The sequence below is a fragment of the Rhineura floridana genome, chromosome 3 (assembly GCF_030035675.1).
Source record: "Rhineura floridana isolate rRhiFlo1 chromosome 3, rRhiFlo1.hap2, whole genome shotgun sequence".
In the NCBI taxonomy this organism is placed as follows: Eukaryota; Metazoa; Chordata; class Lepidosauria; order Squamata; family Rhineuridae; genus Rhineura; species Rhineura floridana.
Genome location: NC_084482.1, coordinates 112,349,297 through 112,368,700, shown reverse-complemented (window position 1 = coordinate 112,368,700; position 19,404 = coordinate 112,349,297). Strand labels below are relative to the sequence as shown.

The 19,404-nt window shown below is 43.5% G+C and overlaps 1 protein-coding gene and 1 non-coding gene across 3 annotated transcripts in view; one reads left to right on the top strand and one right to left on the bottom strand.

Annotated features, from left to right (window-relative positions):
- Window positions 1-19,404, bottom strand: part of SYNPO (synaptopodin) — a 101,458-nt gene that overhangs the window by 9,444 nt on the left and 72,610 nt on the right. For both annotated transcript variants that reach the window (XM_061617406.1, XM_061617407.1), the window contains one exon: window positions 10,939-13,271. In XM_061617406.1, coding sequence (XP_061473390.1) covers window positions 10,939-13,271 — 2,333 coding nt within the window. The remainder of the gene's footprint in view (window positions 1-10,938; window positions 13,272-19,404) is intronic.
- Window positions 7,464-7,582, top strand: LOC133382562 (5S ribosomal RNA). Its single transcript, XR_009761988.1, has one exon. It is a non-coding gene; the product is annotated as a 5S ribosomal RNA (ribosomal RNA).

The following is a 19,404-nucleotide window of genomic DNA, read 5'->3' as shown; positions in this document are numbered from 1 at the left end:
ACATTGTATCAGGGGTGGGGAACTATTGGCCCTCCAGATGTTGCTGAACTACAACTCTAGGGCTGATGGGAGTTGCATTTCAGCAACATCCAGCGGGCCAAAGGTTCCCCACACCTGCATCATACTAAGTCAGATCATTGATCTATATTGGCTCATATGGTCTGAACTGACTGCCAGCGACTTCCCAGGGGTCCAGACAGAGGTCTTTCCCAGCCCTGCCTGGAGATGCCAGGGAGTCAAACTGGAACCTTCTGCATGCAAAGTGTGTGATCTAAGGACTTTCCAGCCTCTGGAAACATCCTAAACTATGAGAAAGTTGCTTCAGATGCTTTCCAAGATTTTCCAAGTGGTACGAGCAGATGGGTAACATAAATTACAGAGAAGTAGAATCTTTCTTTCCCATCTCCATGAGCCTGGAGTTCCTCCTTTCTAGCTGTATGATTCCACCATTTGAATCTCTGTCATTTCCTCAGTGTGTTCTCAGCGCCACCATCCACTTCACTGTCTGCTGCTAGAGGAAACGCTGATTCATGAAAACAAGTGGCTTGCTTATAGTTCTGTGCCAAGGATTACAGGCTTTTAGTTCATGCTCTGTCCCACCCAGAACTACATCAGGGGAGAAACTATTGGAGAGCGAGAACGAGAGCGAGCTTGCATTTCCTTTGCCTCCAATACCCTATTCTCTGTGGAGGCTCTGTTCTCTCCCCCCTGTTGCTATGCTGTTTCAGCAAATGGAAAGGGATTCAGAGGAACATAGGAAGCTGCCTCATACAGAATCAGACCATTGGTCTATCTAGCTCAGTATTGTCTACACTGACTGGCAGAAGCTCTCCAGGGTTTCAGGCAGGAGTCTCTCCCAGCCCTACCTGGAGATGCCGGGGATTGAACCTGGGACCTTCGGCATGCAAGGCAGATGCTCTATCGCTGAACAATGGCCCTTTCCCTGGGAGTTTAGACATGAAGGATCTGCCAGACTAAAAGCATTCCTCAATCACCTCTCAGCAAAATTCTTCATGTACTTTAAGTCAAAAGCAAAATTTGTGTGAAATTCATCATGGGCATTAAGAAGACCAATAATTGTCCCCTCAGGGGCCACCAAGATGGCATCCATGGAAATCAGTGTTTTTGTCAGTACTGTTTAGTAAAGTAAATATCCCCTCAAAAATCCCAATGCATGAGTCATATTATTATTGTTGTTGTTGTTGTTGTTATTATTATCATTCACCCAAAGGTCCTAGGGTGGCTTACAAAATTTTAAAATATGACATTAAAAACAATTTAAAAACAATTAAAATCCCAAAATAGGGTGAGTCCTAAAAATACATGTCTCAGGTATGAAAGACTAGGGTAAAGAGATGCATCTTCAGCATTCGCATAAAACTGTAAAGCAAAGTTGCCAGATGCACCTTCCTGAAAAGGGAGCTCCATAGCTTAGGGGCCACCACAGAGAATGCCCTCTCCTGGGCCACCACCTCCTGAGTTTCCAAAGGTGGCAGAACTACCAAAAGGGCCCCCTCTGCTGATCTCAACACCTGAGAGGGTCTATAGGGAAGGAGGAAGTCTTTCCAATATTTGTGACCTAAGTCATTAAGGGCTGCAATCATTAGAATGAGCACCTTGAACTGGCCCTGGAAGTGAAATTGCAACCAATGCAGCTATTTTAAAATAGGGGTTATATGAGATCTAAAAGGAACCCCAGCCAGTAATCTGGATGATGCATTTTGGAGCAATTCCAGTTTCTGAGTGGTCTTCAAGGGCAGACCCACATAGAACGCATTGCAATAATCCAATCTGGAACTTACCAGAGCATGGAATACTGTGGCCAAGTCATCTCTGTCCAAAAGGGGCCAAAGCTGGTGAACCAGCCAGAGCAGGAAAAGGCACTCCTAGCCACTGAGGCCACCTGAGCCCTCCAGTGACAATATTGGAACCAGGAGTATTCCCAGATTGTGAACCTACTCCTTCCAGGGGAATGCAACCCCATCCAGAACAGGCTGCCTCCTGATTTCCTGGACATGAGAACTCTTGACATATAACACCTCTGTATTTTCAGGATTCAGCCTCAGTTTATTGGCCCACATCCAGCCCATCAAAGCTTCCAAGCACCAGTCCAGCACTTCAACTGCCTCTCCTGATCCAGACAGAACAGAAAGATAGTTTGCTCTTCCTGCTCAATTCCTGTTTGCTGTGGCTTGGCTTCTCCTACATTGGACATGCCCCCATTTCATTGGATGCCCGGTTGGATATCCACCTGCTTATCTGTTCTGAACAAATAAGAGATAAAAAGAGCTTCTTTTGAACAAGTGTGGTGGCGACTGATGTAGGCTTCCTTTTCCTTACTGATGGGTGGGGCGCTTGCCTGTGCCATTTTGTGATCCAATCACCTTCTCTGTTTTTAGATATACCATTTTGTGTTATGGCACATGCCCATGGCAGCTATTTTGTGTTATGCCACACAAGTGTCAAGGTAGCCATTTTGTGAGTGGTACCCACAGCACTAAAAAGATCCTCCATGGCGCAGAGTGGTAAGCGGCGGTAACGCAGCTGAAGCTCTGCTCAAGGCCGGAGTTCGATTCCAACGGAAGGAGGAAGTCGAATCTCCGGTAAAAGGGGTCGAGGTCCACTCAGCCTTCCATCCATCCGTGGTCGGTAAAATGAGTACCTGGCATATGCTGGGGGGTAAAGAAAGGCCGGGAAGGAACTGGCAATCCCACCCCATATATACGGTCTGCCTCGTAAACGTCGCAAGACGTCATCCTAAGAGTCAGAAACGACTCGCACTATAAGTGCGGGGACACCTTTACCTTTACTTTTACCCACAGCATTTTCTCAAGATCCCAGTTGTGTCCACTGGCCCAAAAAGGTTGGCAACCCTGTCTTAAAGTGTACGTCTATTTATCACAGCACTGCTAGTTATGTTTCTTGTGACTTGTTCCAACTTTTCCAGGATACAACTTGAATTGTAAATTGTAAAAACTGGTTAGCCATAAGATAACAAAGCCTTGCTGCCTTTTTCTGTACATCATCAGAAATGGCAGGCTTACAACATCACATTGTAGGGGGGAAATGGTTTTCTGTGCACAGTCTTGAAAACTAATACTTCTTACCCTTAAACATCTTATACGTGACTGAACACATATAGTCAAGTGCTTGCATAAGAAACTGTTACATAACTGTTACATCAGATTATTTGAATATGAACATTTATAGAATACATCAGCTAAAGGCCCATGATGTTTCATGGGTGGGAGGGCTCCAGCCCCCAATTCTCCATTCCTCCAGTCCCTTGTACTCCATCCCATTCATTCTAGTCCTCACCTCTACCCCTCCAGTCCTTCCTGGGTAGGGCTGGCGCCAGAGGGTGAGGGCCAAGGGCCACTGTGGCCCAGAGGGGCCCCTGAAGGGCCCGTCCTTAGGGTGGGAGGATGGCGCTCCAGTCCCTTGATCCATGGCAGCATCAGGTCCTGCAATCTAATCCTGCCAGGGATCAAGGAGCTTCCAGGCACCACCACCCCGCCCAGTACAGACAGTGCAGGCTTTAATAAGCCTGCCCACAAACACACTACCTCTCTCTCCTGCCAGGGTGAGTGTTGTATGTGCTGTACGTGCATGCCTACCATCACCTAAGATGGCGGTGGGGGCTTCCCTAAGGGGCTGATACTGACACCACCATCTTGGTTGATGGCAGGCATGTATGCTATGCACACATGCCATTCACTCAACAGGAGAGGTGGGTGGAGCACGCAGGTGGGCTTATTAACCCCATGCTTCCTGTATGGGAGTAGAGGCGTTGGGCTACAGTGCTGCGGGCCCAGGGCAGGCTAATGCCCAAGGGCCCAGTCATGCCTGGTGCCGGCCCTATTCCTGGGGTAGACTCAAATCCTCATTTCTCCTTCCCCACCAAGTGCTAGCCCAAGACACTTTGCTGCCTGAAGCAGAGCCTAAATGGCACCCCCATCCTCCACTCAGGCCAACACTATCAAAAGTCCTGCTGCACCATTCAGGCTTCAATGCCTGCCTTCATCTATACTCCCTCCTGTTCCCATATGCTGCGTGAAGCAGGTCACTTCACTATGCTGCTATGACAGGGCCAGCCTTTCCCAATCACTTCCCGATCCCTCCCACTTCTCCCTGTGCCCCTCCCTTTCCACCCCTCCTTGCTCCAACCCTTGCTGCCTTTTTCTCACACCATCTATTTCTCTCTTTGGTAGGTGCAACAGCTGTGACAACAATTATGGTAGCCCTAATGAGACTGCCTAACCAATGTGAGACACACTAGGCCATTCATCTCATATGGCTTGGATCGGGGGGGGGGCTTTTTCAGCCAAAAGGCCACATTCCCTCATGGGTAGCTTCTTGGGGGAGGGGGGTGCATGCTAGTGGTAGGTCGGGCCAGATGGAAAAAAGTGGGTGATGCAATGGACAGGATTCTTACCTTTTTGTAGTAGGCTACATTTCAGCTACACGTAAGCCCGAGGTTTCACACAAACATCCCCTCCATCCAGGCTAGGGATAGGCAAATCAGTCTATTTTGGTTTGCCTCTGTTTCTCATTTTTCTAATCTGAAATTCAGTTCTCCACATCAGTTTGCAATAATAAAAAAGCCCTCGTGAACGTTCATCAGCAAATTTCTCCTAATGCACACATTTTTGTATGAAATCTTGCCTAATATACACATTTTTTCAGGTAATTTCCCCTGATATACACATTTTTCAAAACAATTCCCCCTAACATATTGATTCGGTATGTTATTTTCACAATTATGTGCATTTTTATGCACACTTTATCCTAGCACATGCATTCTTGTACACCTCACTTGACTGGAGAACTGCACTGCAAAATTTGGAGAAGTGCAAAGTTTGAAGGACAGCTGTGTTTCAGTTTGTGTATTGTTTTGGAAAGTGCAAATTGGGTAGGTTTGCCTTACACAAATTTAAATTTATCCCCCATCCTTAATCCAAGCAAACAAGAGGCATTATTAATATAGCTCAAGGGTGCACTCCAGCCACGCAAAAGCACGCAAGGAGAGTGGATCGCAGCTGGGACCCAGGGAGGAAGCATGGCCTGGGAAGAGTCCCAGGGGCTACACGGAGGTGCCTAGAGGGCCACATTCTGCCCCTGGGCCTGAAGGTCTCCATTCCTGGCTTAGAGAGTTCTTCCCAATGCTGCTGTTACCATCACTGCAGCCCACTACATGTGGCAAAGGACCTCTCTTGAACCATTCACCTTGTGTGGTGATGGTAAAGGTGACAGCAGCGCTGCACAAGACTCTCTGTCATGTCTGTTGTCCTTGGAGGCTGTGCACTGGACAGTTTCCATATGGAAACTTTGTCCAGCCATATTTATTTTTAATGAAGTAGTGAATCCCAACAAGGCTCCTCCCATTTCTCTGCAGCAACACCCTGTCATTTTGTAATCCTTTTGTGGAGGGTTGCTTTTTTTCTCCCCCCAGATTCTTTTGAGGTTGTGCACTGCCTCTTACCTGCACTGGAATGTACAGCTGGACCATTTCTCTTTTGTTCTTCTTTTGAAAAAGGGACAAACGGCAGCAAGGCTATCCCACCCCTTCTGTTCTGTTCTGTGCAGCTGGGATGCCAGGCCACTGTGATGGTGGGAGTATTGGGCAAAGGCTACAACACAGTTGGAACACAACACTTGGGCTGCTGCTGAAGAACAGGCTCATCGTGTAATGTGAGCTTATTGGGGTTTTTTTTTTAAATGCTATGCAAAAATATAGCTTTCTAAAAAACCACTTCCCTAAGTAAATGGGTTAGCCTAGAGATGGTGAAATAAGAAATCTCTCTTAGTTTTTGCTGCAGCTCCACTCAAGCATCTTGGAATCTTGTCCTAAAAGTTCCCATTACATATGAAACCCGACTGCTCAGCAGCAAAGGGAAGACGTTGAGCTGATGAATGCTTCCATGCCGCTTTGTTCCTCAGGGCGTTCCCTTCTATGGCCCTTGTTACAAGGCAGACTTTGGTCACTCTCCCATCCCTTCCTCAGGAAGCGACTGTGAACCCATCCAAATCTATGCTGCTGGAATCTGACCCAGGTGCTCTAGTCGCAAAAGCTGAGGTTAATTGTCAAGCGTGTCTGAGCTTCTTTTCGTCACTGTTCTGGCTAGCAACTTTGGAAGTAATATAATTGCAACTGCCAGATTCCCTCAGGGCTATGGCAGAGTGACTTTCCTCCAAACTCCGCCTCTGGGCTATATTGAGTAGAGATGACATTTAAGGGAACAAGGTCATGGAACATGCAGCTCCTATTGGCAGTGTGTCTATTATGACCCATTTGCATGGCTTGCTCTGGCATTGTCATAGGCAATTGTGAGCCACCCACTAGTGTCATGAATGTAGGCAGTCCTGTGATGCTTAGGAATGGATGAATCTATCAGCTTTGGGTTCTCATTTTCCAATCTTAAGTCCAGTTCTGCACAAGCCTAAGTTCAATTCTGCTTCAGTTTGCAGTGAACAAGAAAAGTCCTCATAAAAATCCATCAGCATCTTAGTATCCATTTATCCCAGTATAAACATTTATGAATGCAATTTTGCCTAATCTACACCTTTTTTTTTACAAGCAATTCCCTAATGTAATGCATTTTTATAAGTTACTTTCTCTAATATATGCCTTTTAATGCACACTTTCCCCTAGTAGGTGCATTTTTGTACACATTTGTTTTGGTTGAAGAACTGCATGACAAAATTCAAAGAAGGGCGAATTTTGAAGCCTAGCTTTGCTTGTGGTTCGAGTATGGTTTCAGGAAGTGAGTTTTAGGAAAATTTGCATTAAAATGCAAACCAAACCAATTTTCTCCTCTGTCTCTGTCACCATGGGCTGTTATAGGTATAGAATTTTGAAGCCCAGCCCATAGTGAGCTCACGGCTGCAAAGATCTGACTTTCTCTGAGATCAGAAATACAAAGAAGGAAAAATGAAAAATATCCACTGGTGCTTGAAGCTGTGTGAGACTGGGACCATTTAAAATGGGTTTAATGTGCTTTTAAGGGAAATGTTTTTTGTGTCATCCATGGCATCTTTTATTTCTTCATTGCTAGTCTATGAGAAATCTAAAATGTGCATTCGTTAAAGTGCATTAGCACCTGCAAATCGGCAGTGGCATCTTTTGTTTTTTCTCGTATGAAGAGGCCACAGCCGTAAAGACACTGCAGAGCTTAGTCTCCTTACTACTGCTAAACCACACTATTTCCCCTGTTACAGCATGTGTTTTCATTTTATACATACGTGATGGAGATGGAGCAAATGTCCTTACTAGCCCCTTATAAAACTGATGCCACTTCTCTGTAATTTCTTTTTAAGTCAATTGTCAAAATCGGTGAAAGTGAGTATCAAATTGGCTAGAGATTTGCACAAGTATGCATAAAGATTTCCATCTTAACTAACTTGCCAAGGATTCTGTCAGGCATTTCTAAAGGAAATGATAAAAAGTGGCTATACCTTGACAAAGCTATGGCCATACTACCCTGAACACGCCCGATCTCATCTGATCTCGGACGCTAAGCAGGGTCAGGCCTGGTTAGTACTTGGATGGGAGACCGCCTGGGAATAGCAGGTGCTGTAGGCTCAGAGGAAGGAAATCGCCATAAGTCATAATAGACTTGAAGGCATATAACAACATCTTGATAAAAGTGCAGACATCTGCGGCCAAAGACAGTAGCATAAACTTTGTGTGGAGATGTTACTTCAGAGCTGATTACAGGAGACTTTGCTCTATAAATACCCAGCTATCCCACAGCACTTACTCTGTAATTTTCCAGCCATTCCTGTAACTATTCTATCTTATATACCATACGTATACTGCTCTTCCAAAGGCATTTGCTTTACACATTCGCAAGTACTGCACGAGCTTTACCTCATATCTGCATGTGTTCTCCTATTGGGGACGTGGTTAACTATTGCCTGCTACAGCAAGCTCTGCTGACAGGTAGCCTGCAACAATTGACACACTAAGATCTAAGGCTGAATCCAGATTTAGTCATGCTTACAGTGGACCCCTTGAAATCAATTGACTTCAGGTAGTTAGTTATCTCAATAGGTCTACTCTAAATATGGCTGAGCCTGGATCCAAACCCTAGATTCTATCTTGCATGTTCTGTTTTTAGGAGTTTTCACTTGTGAGGCTCCAATGCAGCCTTTCTCAACAAGTGTGCCTCCAGATGTTGTTGGACCACAACTCCCATCAGCCTCAGCCAGCATTGCCAATGGTCAGGAAAGATGGGAATTGTGGTTCAACAACATCTGGAGGCACACTGGTTGGGAAAGGCTGCTCCAATGTGTATTTGAACCTGGATTATTTGGGCCATGAGTGAAGGTTGTTAAGGTGGGATAAAATATGGAACTAAATGAACAATTTCCATGCAGGTTTTATACTTGGTATTATCAACTAGTTTAAGCACTTAGTTCATGGGTCTGATTGCTTTGTTGATATTTTTACTTGGAAATACCAATTTTAATTTTTAACTCCCTTCAGTTATGTCCTCATAGAAGGATTTGTCTGGCAGCCTAGTGGAATCGCAAAGGGGAAGGAGAGAGAGAGAGAGAGAGAGAGAGAGAGAAGGATTTTGTTCTTTTGTGCAACAGGTTAAATAAATACACTGCATCTACTGTTTTCATTTGTTGTGCTTTACAATTTGTCATTAAATAGAACTGGTTGATCTGAAATATCATGGGGGAGGAGACTGAATATAAAGTGCTAAATGTTGGATTTGCTGGTGTTTTGATAACAGAATGATATGAGTACCTGTTCTATAGAGCTTGCCTATTTCCACAGTTCAATCTGTAGCTAGCTTGCTTCAAGAACTATCTCTAGATGCTGAAATCAATGCATGAATGAAACCCACATTCCACACATCTTATGAAGGTATGCACTTCTGTATACAGAACTTTGCAGGCCTCACACTTTTGCGACTAATGCATGGCTCCTGGCACTCTAGATGAATGCATAGCTCCTGGCCACTCTGAGTTGTCAAAAGTATTATGCAATGCCTGATGTGTCACATTCAAAAGAAGATTGCAGGTGTTCGATTACCCTGCTCAATGCCAGATTTGTACTGACTGGCCTGCATAGCATCTTTGCTGGCCTCAAAGGCTCCCAGCAAGGGTAATCATTGTGAGGCCAGGAACTCGCAGGAGTAGGCCTTTCAATAGTGCCTGCTTAATATTCTGGACAACAGAAGAACATTGCAGGGCATCAACATTTGAGTGGGATTCCTTACATCTAAACTGCAGGAGAAATAAACCATCCAGAGAACTTCATTTATTGGGCCGTATAGAAATGCAGTATGTAAGTAAATAAATCAATTAAGAAGACTGTGTTTATACCTAAACTTTTTCGCTAATGTGTTGGCAGTATTGTCAACCACAAATACTCAGTGCTCTTAATCAGATCTATGGGAAATAATGAGAGAGCAGTAAAATTATGAGGTATAAAAGTGTTAACTTTGAGGTTCACTTTATTTGCCTTCTGGGTTTCTCACTCTTTTTAGGGCATGCCCAGTGCTTCCTTTTTTTCCCTCCTCCGCAACCATAAAGGCCAGAAACTGTCAGTTTTTTAAAACTGAAAAATTACATCATCACAATTTTATTAGAAAATACTGCACCATGGGATACGTTTTTGTATAGCCCTGATTTCTGTTAATATTTTTTAGTGTGGAAATCTCTCCAGCTGTGGGATAATTGCAGCGTCACTTTGATGCAAGCTTCTGATATTGGATCTCCAAAACCAGTCTATTGTCTGTCATATGAAATCTCACTATGGTATCCACCAGGGACTAAATCGTGGTATTTAGCTACACTTATCACTGTGCCACAGTTCTTTAGAGGCCTGCTTTTGCCAACTTTAATAATAATGCTCTCCTAAATATGTTCTCCTAAATACCTGTGTAAATTGGGTACAGATGACCCTCCTTGGTGACAGGATGAATCTTCACAACTGTGTCTCTAGACCTTTCATGCCGGGAGGGAGGCTGTCATGTGTGGGAGGGAGGCTGTCATGTTTGCTAAACAGGGGAAGCACATCAGCATTGCTGTGCATTAAATACAGGATGCTTACAGGCTATTTGCATAATTTCTTCACCGTGAAGTGATTATCAGTGTTGTTGTCTAAAGGAGAGAATGAAAGAAAAGTAGAGAGTGGAAAATACATGAAGCAGAAACCTAGGAGAGGCAGGAACAGGTATCAGCTGGAGGTGATGCTGTCCAAAGTCAAAGGTGTTCAGTGGTAAAGGGGGTATGCACTTTTTGGCGTCAGCAGAGAGCAGAGGTTGCAAGCATATCATGCTGAAGTCTCTGAATGTATAGAGAACAGAGAAACAAATGTCTTGCAGAATAAAGAAGAAATTCAAAAGGCAAGGCAAGGAGATGAAGCCAGAAATGTGATGCTCCATAAAGTTTCTGGGCATGAGAAGAAAGAAGGCACCAGACTCTCCTGTTTCAGTCATGTTTCTGCTAACAATCTTCTAGGATTCTTATTCTTGAACTAATTTTATACTCCTATTGCGCACTGCATTCACATGCTGTTTAACTCTCTTTGGAATTTAAATCTGCACAACTGTATGGATCCAATTGCACAGGTTCTGCTAGGGCTGGCCCAGCCAAGGCATGCCAGCATTAGGCTAGATTAGGCTTCCGCCACTGTTCTTTGCCAGAGAAGTGTCAGAGAAGTGCCCTGTCTGCTCACTTGAGGTCAGTTTCCTTAGTTTCCTTTCCTTAGTGTAAAAGTTCTCTGGCCCACTGGAGTTTGAGATATGGCTATATTGCATGCAAATTGTATTTGCATTCATAACCGGCAAGCTGTCTTCATTTTTGCTTTGCTTTGTTTTTGCACACCACTAATCAGCTAAAGATTATGTCGGCCATTTGTCCGATCCCCTGAACACATACTTTTTAAAACCATTACTTGTAGTAAAAAGGTTTCCACACCTGAGGCTCAATTCCTGCATTCTTGGTGGAATAAGAAGGCCTTGGAGCTTGGAAGACTCCTTTAGCTCTTGGCGACAAAATTCTGGAAGAGTATTCAAAAGATGGTTCTAGTGATGCTTCAGCATGTGTTCTGATGTTCTGAGGTGCAAGCACAGTCCCGGCTGATGGGGCAAAAAGACCAGGAAATGATCTGCCCGAGCTGAACTGGGCAGGTGGATGCAAAACAGGAGAAGGTGGCAAGGGAGACGTTGGGCAAGAAGTTTGTCTCATATAACTGGGTTCAGAAACCACAGGCTTTGGCGATGGTGCCCCTTTTGGTAAAGACCTCACTGGGTCTTTGGCTGGGGAAAGGATGAACAAGGAAGACTGGAGCTGGTATGGCTGTTGCTTGGAGATTTCCATCTCCTTTCTGGAAATCTCGCTCTCTGAAATGTTGTTGTTGTACAAAGGTACAGGAGGAGCTTTTGGAGATCTGACTGGACTTTTGGGTGCGGGTTGGAATGTCATAGGGGAGAGATGAGTTTCTGAAGCATATTTCCAGGAGGGAGGGAGAGACATAGTAGGTGAAGGTGACCTGGTTATGTCTGGATGTGATGGCGACTCAATGACATACTTCTGCATCCTCGACTGCCTTCTGGCAAATAATTCTGCTCCCTTTCCTCTTGCCTCTGATAGGCTATGGTTGGATTTTATCATTGGCTTGGGTTGTATTTTTGGTGACCTTAAGCATGAAGACCACTCTGGGGCAGTATCTGCAGGAGCCTGGGCCGACCCTCCTATCGGTCTACTTTCAGGCAGAAAGTTTGAGGCCTCTGCGCCCAGAGCAAATGGTTCCTCCTCAGGAGTTGCTGCTCCTTGTCCTTTCTGTTTTTTCCTGTTGTCTGCTGTCTGGACTAAATTCAAAAGATCTGGATTAGGAGCCACTTTTGGCTTCTCAACAAAGGTGAACATGGACTTTTTTGCTGCTCTGCGGGCTACAGACTCCTCCAGAATGCCCGTTTTAGCTGGAGGTGATTCTCTGTTCTCTGCAGACAGAGCTCCTGCTCTGCTGCCTACATTCTTAGCCCCAGGTAGAACAGGAGCTTTCTGTTCTTCGCTAGGATACAGTGCAGAGTAGGCTGGAGGTGACCTGACCCTGGTTACTGGGGGAGGGCTGGAGAACGTTTCTGCATAGGTGGGTGGTGGAGGAAACTCAGTCATGGGGCTCTTCTCTGCTGGTGTCTGAGTCGTAGCTAGCGATCGAGTCCCAAAGGGTCTTGCAGTTCGGTTCTTCACAGGCAATGGCTTAGACAAAGTCAGGCGCACTTCACAGTACTGCTTATTATTGTGTGTCATGGTTGCACTGGGCTGCATGTCAGCAGCTAGAATGGGTCTCTCTGTCTCAGCAGCGGGGAAAACGTTCTTGTCCTCAATGATGGGCACCTCCAGCTCCTTGCTGAGAATCTCTCCATTCTCCTTTCTGTCAAAATTTGGGTCACTCATTGTCTTGTCAAGAACAATGTTGTTCTCCGTATCAATAACAGGTGCATACAGCTCCTTGTCACGAATGTTGTTGTTGTTATTCTCACTGTCAGTGATTGGTAAATACGGCTCTTTATCAAGAACCCTCTTTTCTCTGTCCTTACGCAGTATGTATGATCTCTGTTCAAGAATGGTGCTGTTATTCTCCCTGTCAGTGACAGGCACATAATCAATAACAGGGAGTAAGTTTTCTGTATTGTCAGCAACTGGTGCTTGCTCAGTTAATGGGGCTTTTTCAAACTCATTGGAGATAAGTCCATGCAATCCATTGGTTGAAGCTGTCCCTGTACTTTGCTTTAAGTAGACACTGAGAGGAAGTTGCTGAAAGTCTTCAGCTGGAATCTCCTCAGAGGATAATGATGTGTTCATTGTGGCAAAGGCCTCCTCACTTTTTATTTTATTCCTTTGAGGCTCCTGTGTATTATCTAGAGTCTGCTCCACAGCCAGGCTCTCCTCATATTTTTCCATGCCACTTTTTTGCCCCCGCAACCCAGAGTTCTTGGTGCAGGATGATGCCTTCACAGCAATGTTTTCTATTAAGGTTTGTTTCAAAAGGGACTCTTTCCCATGGCTTGGACTGCAGTGGGAATTACGAATAGCTCTGGGGCTGCCCTCTGCACCTGCTTGTTCTCCACTTGTTGTCTTTGGGGCTTCTAAGGTAAAGGCATTCACTCGCTGCTTGCGCCGGTGAAACAGCAGGACCCCTTTAGAGTTGGAGCTGGGCGGGGTTGTCAGCTGGGCAGCAATTCTCTGGCTCCTGGCTTTCGCTTCCTTCAGCTCTTTTTCAGAAAGGCTCGCACTTCTTGAAATATCTGAAGAAGAGAAAGGATACGGTGGACAGTATTAACTCCAGAATCAAAACGTCCTAGGAAATAATACACCCACACCCATACACCAACTGGAATGTGGTTAATTTCTCCTAACAGCTTGTTGGTCATAACCCAGGTAGAAAAAAAAATTATATCTGAATGTAAACCATATACAGAAAGCAAGAACTCAATGCCAGCAAAAACAAGTCATGGAAGTAAACAGTTGTAGAGGCTTTTAAAAACTATTTTTAAAGATGCTAATGTATTTTGGCAGATAATAAAGATGTGGGTTTAAATCTTAGCCCTGCACTGGATTCATGTGATGACCTGTAAAGTCACTGTCACTAATGATAAATAGTAAGTACATAGGATTAATAAATGACCTACCATACACAGTTAACTGAGATTAATGTTGTTGCTACTGTTATAAATGCCAGTAATAGATAAATATTGTTATTATTAATTTAAAAAAATTAACATGAGAATGAACCAGGAGTACTTTTTGGCATGCTCTTAATGGAGGACAACAGCACGAGAGGGCACCTAGTTGGCCACTGCAGGAAACAGGATGCTGGGCTAAATTTATAGACCAGGCCTTTCATCTGATCCAGGGGGGCAGACATTGGATGGACTAACTCAGGACTGGAAGCATAACTTCCTTTACCCATCAGAATTTAATTCAGAGAGAGAATTTTAATGGTCTGTCAGGAATTATGGAGCAAACCTTCCCCTCAAAAGGACTTAATGTTGAAAGGCAGGTCTCCAGTAAATTTAATAAAAATTTAGTAGCAGCAGTGCTTGGGTTCCTCCAGACAACCTTTTTATTGAGCATTCACCTAATTTGCTTCCACAACACTTACGTGGAGGTCTGCTCTTTATTGAGCATTCCTTCTGATTTGTTTGCAGGAATGTTATACAACAATAAACATTCATCCTGATTTGCTTGTGTGATGTTTATACATATTCCCTTTAATCATTCGTTCATCCCACACTTTTCAGTGCATTTTCCCATCACTTTCTTAACCACAAAAAGTCCATTTAAAAAGTGGATTTGTTGCACTAGGGTGACAGAGCATTTTAACCCACATTTGTTGAATTGAAGTACTAGTTCCCCTCTTTCCAGCACTGGTTGGGCCTCATCTTGAGTACTGCGAACAGTTCTGGACACCGCTTTAAGAAGAATGCAGACAAACTGGAATGGGTTCAAAGGAGGGCAATGAGGATGATCAGGGGACTGGAAGCAAAGCCCTTTGAGAAGAAACTGAAAGAACTGGGCATGTTTAGCCTTGAGAAAAGAAGATTGAGGGGACATATGATAGCACTCTTCAAGTACTTGAAAGGCTGTCACACAGAGGAGGGCCAGGATCTCTTCTCGATCATTTCAGAGTGCAGGACATGGAATAACGGGCACAAGTTACAGGAAGCCAGATTTCGACTGGACATCAGGAAAAACTTCCTAACTGTTAGAGCAGTACGACAATGAAACCAATTATGTAGGGAGGTGGTGGGCTCTCCAACACTGGAGGCGTTCAAAAGGCAGCTGGACAGCCACCTTTTGGTGGACAGCAGGTATGCTTTAAATTGGTTTCCTGCACTGAACGGGGGCTGGACTCGATGGCCTTATAGGCCCCTTCCAGCTCTACTATTCTATGATTTTATGAGTTGCACAAAACCAGAGCTTGGAAAAGTTACTTTTTTGAACTACAACTCCCATCAGGCCAATCCAGTGGCTATGCTGGCTGCAGCTGATGGGAATTGCAGTTTTAAAAAAGTAACTTTTCCAAGCTCTGCACAAACCTAAATTTCTGGTATGCACTTGGATACTGGCAGTCTGGAGGTGACCTTTCTCATCCCTGCAGAACTACCACTAGACGTGCTGCATGTGATTTTCTTTTGCTTACGATACGAGAGCCCCATCCCCTTCTCCATCTGTTTGCCCTAATAATCGATGCAGAACTGCTGGATTTTGATGATGTTCTTCAAAAGACTGCTGTAGAATTCCCTAAGGCCCATTGTTTCAGAGCGCAGAAAAGGACGGGGTGTTTTCAAGTGCATTTTTCAGATAACTTTGTATCATGTTGTTTAAGGCATTTGGGGATGGGATAGCTAAAACCAGGAAGCAATGAGATGGAAAAGGAATGAAGAAAGCAATAAACAGGACAAAAACAGCAACAAGAGCAGAAATAACCGTTCATGGGGGGGTTTCTTCCACTTTCCAGAAAATTCAGCTTAAGCATCATATGAAGGTATAATGGATCCCTATGACAAGTTATGAACAAGTCTTATAAAACATTTTCTATAAATGTCAAAAGCCTGTCCTGCAACCTTTGCTCCATATCAAATATGGAGCAAAGGTTGTGGGACAGGATTTCTTCTCAGGATTGATTCTCAGGTCATTGCCAAATGCCAGCTAGTGATGGGATCCAGTTCAAAAACATTCTGTCCACCTAATAGGCCAGTATTGATTGAGTTTGTCCTTTGCCCACTAGCTGTTGTTTTTACTGATCTGTTTTTTCCCCTCACAAAAACATTGATATTAATATACACAATTTTAAAGGAAAGATCAATATTTTGAAAGGAAATATTGGTAAATAAAAGGAAAATAGCTACATAAAAATCTGATCTGCAACTATGGAGAAAAAGTGAATTAATGAAAAATTCTGTACCAAATTCGAATTAGGTAGAACTCTGGCACATCCCTATATGCTAACCAAAGTAAATTAAAACTATGCCAGCCTTTCCTATCAATTGGGTTTAATGTAATTAAAGCAGACAGACAACAGAGTGGGTAAATGCATAATCATACTATTAGGAAGTGGTTGGAAGGCACCTATTGATTGCAAGAGTTTGACAACCATCGCCCCATCCTCATCTTGCATACAATTTTTTCACTCTCCTTAATGAATTGTGTAGACCTCCCCCTATGACCGGGGCATGTATGCATAACTGCCTGCCAGCAAAGGTTTTCTAGTGATTGCTCTTTTTTTTAGAATGGAAAAATCCCAGACCTTCTACTCTATTATATTCAAGATTAATTTTTGCAATAAAATGCAGGAAAAAGTGACTGGGAGGTTGCGTCCCTGTCTTGCATGTAGCTTTGCTTTGTGATTGTAAATGACTGTATGCAAAAGGAATTTTATTGAAAGCCTTCAAACAGTTTCAGGTTGCAGTTCATTTGATTTCAAACACCCTGTACAAACATGCTCTAAGCAGGAAGTTGGCCAGCTCTAAATTATCTCACAGATCTCCTCTTCACAGGGGTGGCTAAGCACAATGTGCCTGGCTATCATAAAAATTAGAAAAATAAACAATTGTCTCAACGCTGCTGGCGGCTCACCTCTTGCACAACTGATGCACAGTGCCGGTCTAATAACTTGTTTGAGCTTAAACACAAGATGGCAGAGTCTGATAATAAATCCGCAACATCTGGGACCTTTTGCATGATTCCTAAGTAAACAGGGATTCAAAACTAATTAGCCAACAGCTTCCTAGAATAGAACCCACTTAGCGTCTCATAAAAGCATGAAATATAGGCCACTTGCGTGCCTCCTAACTCACCTAAACTGTCTAAGGGAGGTGGGGAGCTGCCAGCTTTTAAAAATGACTGGCCACACGGGTCATGGCAAAAGCGGCTATTAGCAAAGCTCCAAAAAGGATGTGGAAGGACACAGAATGCATTTCTCGGGGTGAGCCATTTCCTATGAGCGACTTTTCTAAAACTCCCATGATTTAATACATCTGGTAAGAGGAAACATCAGAAACAAAGGACGGTTATAAAAAGTTTACAGCCAAACTGCCGACATTCCTACCGGGGATGGTGGCATGAGTGGGCAGCAGGATGGCGTGTCTAGGCAAATAATTCTCCCAGCTACCCTTTAGACTTTTTGTCCCATAACTGGGGTCAGGATCATGCTTGCTATTGAGTTTGGTTGTGTTCAGCTAAGTTCAACTTAGACTAACCCCACTAAAATTAATGAACCTATGTTATGTCTGTTAACTGCAATGGATCTACTCTGAGTAGGAATAGCACTGAATTCCTAGCAAGGATCTTATGAGGTTTCTTTTAACAGAATGGAACAGAAGAGGACACATTCAATTATTTCTGATTCTGTTAATCACCATACTAGGGAATCAGAGTTAAAACATGCCTTCTAGGGCTACACATAATTAGGTTATTCTGGTTGCAGCACGGCTAGTGCTGCTTCTGGAGACTTAACACTTTTCTCAATAAGCATGCCAACTCCTTTCTTCATAAGGAATATAATAAGATAGTAAGACCCTACGATCACAGAGTATGATGACCCCCTCCACACACATACACACACACACACACACACACGAATGAAAGGAAGGAAGGAAATTGCGGACAGAGATGAGAGAAAGGGGGGAGTAGCAGCAGAGGACAGGCAAGAAGACTCAGAGTGGAGAAACTCAGTGAGGGAAAGAAAAAGCAGCAGGACACTGAGAAGAAAACCAGGACATCTCTCTTTCAGGTGTCTCCAAGTGTCCCCTAATATCCTAGAACTTGAGTCTCAAAGTCTTGGGTTGGGACAAAGATCTGTCCATAAAGTTAATAGTTGGAGGTGAGCAAAGTCAGAGCCTGACAATGTTTGCTACCATCTCTTATAGCCTGCATGTGGACTGATTCATTGATTCCAGGAAGATGGTGATGATTTTAATTTCATTGCTTCCTATAAAGCATCTCAATCTGATTTCACAATACAATAAAAACATGTATGAAACAATTACATATATAAAAACAATGAGAAACAATTACATATATCAAAACTATTTTACATTCCACAATCTAGGGATGGAAAGATCTGCCAATTTTGGTTCTCTCAGTTTCTCATTTTTCCAATTTTAAATTCAATTCTCCATATTTCTGTAGCAATTTGTGATTTAAAAAAAAATCATGAAAATTCCTCAGCATTTTAGTGCAAATTTCTCTTAATAAGCACATTTTAGTATGCAGTTTTGATTAATGTATAGTTTTGCAAGCAATTTCTTTTATTTTAATGCATTTTGTATGTTATTTTTATCATATTCATTTTTATGCACATTTCTCCCTAATATATGCATTTTTGTAAACATTGTTTGGTTGGAGAACTGCATTGAAAAATTCGGACAATGGCCAATTTTGAAGGAAGGCTGTTTTTCAGTTCTTAAATAGGTTTGGAAAGTGCACATTTGAAAGTTTCAGTTCTCAAATAGTTTTGGAAAGTGCACATTTGATAGAGTCAGCTTTCGATGCAAACTGAAATCAAATTTCTCCCCCATCCATCCCCTCCAAAACAGGCAGATCACCTACAAAGAGTTTCTCATCCTACGTGTGATATGAGGGCGGAATTCTCAGTGTTGACATTTCTCTCTCTTCTTATCTAGGATTCTCATACTACAAACAAGAATGATTAAATTGCTTCTTTTTAATCCTTTCCGCTTTTAAAAGAAAGAGAGAGAAAAGCTTTCATAAAACATTTCATTTAGGTTTCATAGCTACCAAAAGTTTCAAGGTATCTATTTTCCAAACTATTGTTGTAAATTCAGGAGACTAGACAGGAAAGGGTTCATGGGGTAAGAAGAACTGCTTCAGTTGATCAGACCTTCTGGACAGAGGTGGCTGCAGCACCTTGGACAGCTCCTTGAAGGTTTGGACTAAAACCCAGAGTGGATTCCACTGCCCCCTGACATGGAGTCATCAGCCACCACTGCTTCTGGAGAGGTCTGTCTATATCTTTCTTTTGTAAAGAATATGGTTGGCTAAGTGGCCAGTGTGGTGTAGTGGTTAAGGTGTTGGACTGCGACCTGGGAGACCAGGGTTCGAATCCCCACATAGCCATGAAGCTCACTGGGTGACCTTGGGTCAGTCACTGCCTCTCAGCCTCATGAAAACCCTATTCATAGGGTCGCCATAAGTTGTAATCAACTTGAAGGCAGTACATTTACTATTTGTGGCCAGTAGATGGCCACCTAGGGCACAGACCTCAGAGGGGCGCAGTACTGACCTTGATTCCAAACAATAGGGTAATTAATATTCTGTCAGTCATACATCAGCTGGGTCTTCTTTACCCACAAGCCTGATTTCTTTACCCACAAGCCTGATTTTAGGGCCTCTGGATTTTTGCTTGGTTCCTTT